Raw genomic sequence first — 7,497 nt, forward strand, 5'->3', positions numbered from 1 at the left:
TATACCTGACACCAGCATCGATTACAGAAAGTTACAAACATGTTACTAAACTTCGTCGAGTGTAAGAGAGACAAGCTATATCAAAAGATACAATACTTAATGGGCATACAGATATTGAAGATCTGCTACTACTTCACCGCTATCTGCTACCGAATAGTCACGTTGTTTAGGCCTGCCACTTTGACATTGTCCTGGACGTCGAGCTACTGTTTACGGAACCCCACGCCATTTCAAAAAGACCGTCATATCGCCTGTATGGGCACTGGGCAGTACGCCGTATTCTACGTCTTCGATATCTTGTGATTCTATTACATGTTGGTACATTACTAATTGTAATTAAGTTTGAGGATATTTGATATCATCATTTTAAGTGTTCAACTGTTCATATGTATGTATAAAATTTGTAAGTTAGGTGTTAGTATGATTTAAACAAAAATATCTAAATTCTCTTTATTTAAAAGCTCGCTGGTAATAATCTGACGAATATGGGTAAATGCTGCTATTCGATCTATTTCTAAAACAGGCTCGCGGGCTACTCATCTGGTCCTCGCGGGCTACCTGGGGCCCGCGGGCACCACGTTGGTGACCCCTGATATATAGAGATCGCTCTGGTGCCGTGGCGACTCAAAATTATACCCTTAGCGGTACATACTTTGCGTTACCCTAACTTGCAAGTGCAAGTCAGTAGGCCTAATGATGATATTTACAACTATCTTTGTGCTAATCTAACCTTTATTACGAAAATAGGATGGGTGTTCAGAGAACGAAAGCATAAAGTCAATTTGACGTCATTTTCCCACGTGTCGCGGCTGGTATTCAGACGTGCTGATGCACTGTATGCCTGCGGGGATGGCGTAGCAGCCACTTGGCGGTTCTGGCTCCGCGCCAGGGGCGGCAGGCTCGAAGGGGGCGGTAAAACGAGGCTGCACACCGTACACAGCCGGCTAAAAGCAGCGTAATTGGTAGTCCTATAGCTGGCGTCCCGTGAGTTAAATTCAATCAAACTGGTCTCAATTGAAAGCTAGTGTTGCGCTGATTCCGAAAACACGAAATAAATAGTTAACATGGCATGGCAATGGAACCACTCCGAACTAGCCGTCATGGCCGGTTGTTCCTAATAATCGCAACACGATGACCAATTGACCATGATAATGTAAATTATATTGAGCGATTATTCGGAACTATGTCGATTTTCAGACCAGCATTTAAATTGTATTTCCGGAATCAGGGCACCAATAGCTTTCGATTAAGATCAGTATTGTTAAATTTGAGTGTTCGGAAGGCCTTTCCAACTATCGGATGACCAAGACCAATTATGCTGCTGTTAGCTGGCTCAGCAGTAGGCTTGTCTAGGTATTCAAGTGTGACAACTAAGTTGCGCATCTATTCATAGGTTAGGGATCTATACTCTGGGTTACGATCTGGTACAGCAGACCGAGATGGCTGTGAAGGTAAACCAGTCCTAGGAACTGCTTAAGTTGGTAATAATTGTCAGACTGACAGATTGTCTTAATTTAGACCTGGCTTAAGGCCAGTGATTGACTTGCTCAAGACGCCAGACGTCGGCGGTCTTAATTCGGTTTCAAATGTCAATTTGGCGCCGCGCTCGGCCAAGTCCGTTAGTTGCGAGTAATTACTGTCTACTTCGTCGCTGTAGCGAGTTCAACACGGAACCGAGGCCAGTTGTTATTGTTTTGAGTGGCTTGCTGATGTCGTATAGTATGGTAGCGATGCTGTGAAGGAATACGGAATTGCTTGAGTTGTTGAAATTTACGGACGGATGATCAGAACGGAACCCCGAGGAAGTATCTGGCAAATGATCAGCACGTTATCGCAAAGTATTCGAAGAAATAGTGCGGCTGTGATACCGATTTTTGAAGACACAACTGCCCAGCATTTTGGCATATTAATTGATGAAGATTATGCTCTTGGAGATGCTGAATATCCACTGAGGACTTATTACTCACGCCACTATTATGCCCAAGAACTTTGACCGAAAAAAGTCACTATTGTTTTCATGCATATCGTTACCCTCTGGCAGAGCGCAGTGCTTTGTGTTGAAGAAAATATCTCGCGCATTGGCTATATTCAAGGAAGAACCTCAGAATATCGATATGACAATAGCCTGCTTCTGCCTTTACAATCATAGCAATGCTGACAAGGCAGATGGAGCTGAATTTGATGACATACTGCAACTGGAAGCGTTGACCGCACTCCCACAGTATCGACTCCTACAGAGAAATCTGCACGACAACGCATGATCTACAGATTTTTGCAATACATTTGATTACATTCCAAAACATACTCGTGCTTTATTTCTTGTGACACGTTAAAATGAGGTAAAATGTGCATTATGGCTTTAAGTAAGTTCAAGTTCATAAATTTGGACACAAGATAGCGAAGTTATTGCAAGGGGCTTGGAAAACTGGAGCAGGCGAACATGAACGGCTGAACAAAATTGAATCAAATGTACAAAAGACATGTTTTGACTCTAGATTCGGCTAGCGTCAAATTAATGTTGTTCAGCATCTTCTATAATTATTAACTTTGAGACCATGCTCAACTTATTTCATTCTCTTCTGCTTTATCACTGATTTTCAAATCTTCGCTGCTTCATAGTTGACTTCGGGCCTGGACTTCGGTGAGCTGTTGGTAGAGATATAACTGATAAATTTCGAACGAATTTTTTAAATTTTATACTGTTGCTATCCATACAAAACTCAATAGTCTATTGTAATACATAGCATCAGCAAACTATACGAATGTTAATAGCAATAATAATGAGATAATAATTAATAGCAATAATAATGAGATAACAATCAGACAATTGATGGCCTAGTAATGAATGCAAACTTACCTTGATTTGGTTGGAAATGTTGCCCAAACAACTAGCAGATGCAGCTCCTAACTGCTACTCCATAAGTTGGCACATCAGACGGGTCAGCATCTATCACAAAACAACTTATCAAGCATGGTATAAATATGAATGGAAATGACATACTTACAGCCCAGTGTTGGTATCATGGTGCGAGGAACTGGATAAAGCTCGAGCAAAGTGCTTTCAGAAAAACCTTAATATAAAAGGAACTGGATATTGGTATGCGCATTCACACTCACATATACGGATAGATAGATAAATACCTATTTGATGGCTTGGCACATCACTGCTCGTTTGATTTTCTCTGTGTTCCAAAAGAATGGTGCTATCATTTGTTTCACAGCCTGCAGCTCACTCTGGTGGCACATTGCACAGCTATATAATAATTTTTACATGGACTGATTATGCTACTATGTCGATACTATGACTGGGTACCAATCTGTGAAAATCAATGTTGAATTGACATATATCTCAAAACATTTGGATTACTGAAGCGTTAGCATGTACTGCACTTTGAATATTATTGGCATATATCACTTCACATCAATGGCCCCTTTAAGCTGCATACATGCGCAAATGCGCAGTGCTGACACGGTTTATGCACACAGAAAATCTGAAGTCATGACCCTTTTTTAGTCGTTACGCACTGTTTTCCGAGGGTCTGCGTAGTGAGTTCTTGAGTGTACGCACAGACTCGTCAAAAATTAGAGGGAACATTGCTTCACATCTATAGCAATTCACTAACAACTTCATGCAAAGTCATGTCATTTTTCTTTCCGAAACTTCTGGATCTTTATCCAGTATGCTGAAATTCGGTGCGCGTGCAGTGAACGGAATATCAATACAATGCTGGTTGAATAGACACATATTGATCAAAGTTCCATGTAGTCGGCACTATTCTAGAAAGTAGCAGTTAAACATATTTATGACAATGCTCATAGGGGTGGAGCGAAAATGGATATTGAGGGGAACCCTGCTATCAATCACAGTTGCGTGCAAGTGGTGCAACATTGATTAGGCTCAACAAAATGAGCATGATACATATTTTCCATTTTCTGGTGATGCGTCGTGTGTTCACTTTTTGGCTATAACCACAGCATAGCCAAACTGTCAAAACGTCAACGTGCCTAAGTTAAAAGACGTAACCAGTCGAGAAAACTATAATGATGAGTTGACGTAGCATGTAGGCTATCAATAAAGGATCTGTTGATCTGCCGCAACCTAAAATCTCATCTTGGGGCTTCTTCGATACATGCACTATATTAACTGATGTTCCCCATGACCACTGATCAGCATCATTACCCGTAGCGGATTCTTATCGCTGACCTTTCTTTGCCAAAATGGGCGGGATTCGCAAGTCCAACGCTAGGCACACCTTTACGCCTTACCCCAAATATCACTTCCCGTGTCTCGTAACCATAGTCATATCATATTAGTAACCGAATCGATTGGAGCCAGCGAACGCGGGTTATGGTGGTCATGGGGAACATTGCTTGATACTATATGGTGCGGTTATGGAAGAAGTGCTGATGTGTCCTGTGTGCCTCAGGGCTCTGGCTATCCATTTGAATTGAAATCCGTTCAGTATACGAAGACCCCTGCAGCATTCCACTGTAAATCCCACTATAACGGTATATGATACCAACTTGTCACGTTTGTGATATAAACATTGTTCCAAACTGCCTGACATCAATATAAAATGATCTAATCTGATTTGCCAAGCTATACATCAGAAGAACGGCCAGTATCCTTCAACAAACAGCACAACAGTTATCAGCACTGTTGACTTCAGCCTACCCCCTAGCTGGCTTGGATATCTGTCTTAACAAAGCGCACGCTGGAGGGGAAATCCCCTCAAGTCACAGTTTTGAAACCGACTTCAGCCTGAGGGGTGTAGCTTAAGCCCGACGACGGGCCTAAGTCGACTATTTGAAACCCACCCTAAGACTCGAAAATGAAACGTGTCAAGAGAGTGGAGCTTTCTTTAGAAAGAAGAAGAAAGCAAGACAAGCAGAAATACAGAAGCAGATTTAAACTTGAATTTTAAATTTGGTTTACCGGCATACACCACTTAAATGATATGTTTGGGTTTTTAATCCCCATGCGCTGCTGCAGTCCGAAAGTCCCAATTTATTCACCAGCGCTTTTAAAAGCACTCATGACGACGAGGTGGACTTTTTGGAGTTAGCTGCGGAAATTGAAAGCGGAGCAGTGAAACCACGTTTGATCGTATGGTGCAACAGCGTTTGATGTTTTACAGTGGTTAGTTAACGCAAAGCTACTTGATTCGACACCGTATTTGTGCTCGTGTCTGTAACTTTATCTGACCATTGGTGTTTCAATTGCGAGCTGTGAGAGGAGCTTCTCAAAGCTCACACTCATTAGGTCGTATTTACGTTCTGCCATGAATGATGATCGCCTTTCAGCTCTATCCAATCTGTCTTTAGAAAGAGACTACGTTCAAAAACTTGAATTTGAGGATATCATCGCTGATTTTGTTTCGGCGAAAGCCCGAAATGTTATGTTTTAGGGCGGCTATTGATTTTCTATTTGCACAGTATTATTATTATTATGAATTCAAGGCACTTCAATGACGCTAGTTAGGCCTTGTGAATCACGACATGGAAATTATGCAGCTCAGTGTCATTGTCTTCTTAAGTATCGTTGATATTTGCGTCTTTCTTCAAGCGCTTCGCGATCGTTCACTTTCATTTCACTATTCACTCTTCATCCCTATATTGAGCGTGCATTCCTGTACGATGAAATCGAGAAGAACTATAAGCTAATGGACACTTTACATCGTATATGTCGATCACTTCAGAAGGAAATCCGTGAATTTCTTTCATTTTTTGACTTGATCCTACTATCGCGGTATCTTGCATCTGTTGTTATAGCATCAAGGAAAAGGAGCATTTGGCTAGGAATGAACGTAATGTGAACCGTCTAGTAGCCCAACGCTTTGGTCAGAACGTTAGTCCCAACGGGAAAAACATTGTGAATCTATCAGACTATAAGCTCACGTCCACCGAAGAATTTGAGCTGTCCCATGGACTCAACTTCTGTCTGCCACCAACTAACGTCAAAAGTGAAGAGATATTCGCTGAATTTGAAGTCTTGATGGCACAACTACATCATCGCAAGCCGAGCCCCGCTGCAAATTTACCTACCCTCAAAGCGAGATTGACCGATTTGGCACATGCCTACTGTGGCTGTCCTATCGATTCGGCGAACTTTTTAATGACCAAGGAGTGTTTTTGCGCAATTAGAGCATTGCGAAAGAATCCGAGCATAGACATCACCAAACCCGACAAAGGTTCTGGTGTTGTTATCTTGAACAAACAGGATTACATACTTAAAATGAACTCAGTACTGGGTGATGAATCGAAATTCAAGGCACTGGGTCCCGCTGCTAATTTTGACGATACCGCGAAGACTGAAAGACGGATACAGCACCGACTTTTCCGCCTGAAGGAAAATGGCTCCATAACATCGGAGATTTACGCGTCCGTCAGGCCAGTCGGATCGCAGAGGCCACGAATGTTTGGACTTCTGAAAACGCACAAACCCAACGTGCCCGTTCGGCTGATTCTTTCCATGATTGGATCGGCTCAGCACAAGCTCGCGAAGTGGCTGATTGATATTTTAGAACCAGTGCGTTCATTGTATGGCTCGCACTGTGCCACCGATTCATTTACGTTTGCGCGCGAGGTGAAAACCGCCAACCTGCCGCATTCGAACGTGTTCTTCGGGTCTTATGATATCATTAGTCTTTTCACGAACGTACCGTTGAAAGAGACAATTGATATCTGTGCTTGCACGCTATACGATAGTGATTTGCCACCACCCCCTTTCTCGCGTAAAGTTTTGGTTGAACTTTTGAATATGGCCACTTGCTCTGTTGAATTTAGTATTAATGATACTATGTACAGACAAACCGATTGCTTAGCGATGGGATCCCCTCTCGGTCCTATTTTAGCAAATATATTTGTGGGATTCCATGAGAACAAATTATTCACAGCTGATACTATCAAAAAACCTTTTATGTATCGTGGATATGTGGACGACACCTTCGTCATCTGCGATAACGAGGCAGAGTTTGACGATTTTCTGGATAACTGGAATGCGCTACATCCTTCATTGAAATTCACATTTGAAAAAGAGTGCGACAGCTCGTTACCGTTCTTGGACGTTCTTGTAGAGAAACGGGGTATTAACATCATTACTTCGGTGTACCGGAAACCAACATTTACCGGACAATATCCGCGTTGGAATTCGTTCAGCCCAAACCGCCGTAAACTGAATTCAATTAAACTCGGAACTCGAATATATCCGGAAAATTTTAATTGATAACGGTTACCCGGAACATATCATCAAGCGCTCTATGGACAGAAAACTCAACAATTTCGATGCCAGCAATACCGAAAACACAAACGAACGCCCTGAGAATACATTGTATACATTCATTTACCGTGGTTGGGTCCCATCTCTACTCGTTTTGAGAAGCAGTTGATCTCCGCCGTAGATCGTTGTTACGACAACGTCAAAACGAATGTTGTATTCACCACCAAAGAACTACTTCCTGCAACGCGCAAAGATGTTCTTCCCGCTTCTCAACAAAG

General features: G+C 42.2%; 1 protein-coding gene and 1 long non-coding RNA gene across 2 annotated transcripts; one reads left to right on the top strand and one right to left on the bottom strand.

Moving 5' to 3' along the window:
* Positions 1 to 1,801: 1,801 nt before the first annotated feature.
* LOC145435973 (uncharacterized) lies at positions 1,802 to 3,310 on the bottom strand. The gene is made up of 2 exons (XR_013914118.1): positions 2,858 to 3,310; positions 1,802 to 2,646 (listed from the first exon to the last, which is right to left on the bottom strand). It is a non-coding gene; the product is annotated as an uncharacterized LOC145435973 (long non-coding RNA).
* A 2,373-nt stretch (positions 3,311 to 5,683) lies between these two features.
* Positions 5,684 to 7,225, top strand: LOC145436517 (uncharacterized). The gene is made up of 2 exons (XM_080313880.1): positions 5,684 to 5,709; positions 5,773 to 7,225. Exons 1-2 carry the CDS (start codon positions 5,684 to 5,686, stop codon positions 7,223 to 7,225), a joined length of 1,479 nt encoding a protein of 492 aa, XP_080170006.1.
* Positions 7,226 to 7,497: the final 272 nt, after the last annotated feature.

This window comes from Botryllus schlosseri, chromosome 3 (assembly GCF_051294905.1).
Source record: "Botryllus schlosseri isolate E-star chromosome 3, Bs_hap1, whole genome shotgun sequence".
In the NCBI taxonomy this organism is placed as follows: Eukaryota; Metazoa; Chordata; class Ascidiacea; order Stolidobranchia; family Styelidae; genus Botryllus; species Botryllus schlosseri.

Bases quoted from the DNA above. Each gene is read 5' to 3' on its own strand.
- LOC145436517 (XM_080313880.1), top strand. From the start codon at position 5,684: ATGTCGATCACTTCAGAAGGAAATCC. The intron at 5,710-5,772 runs GTGAATTTCTTT...CTGTTGTTATAG, and splicing joins ATCACTTCAGAAGGAAATCC to CATCAAGGAAAAGGAGCATT.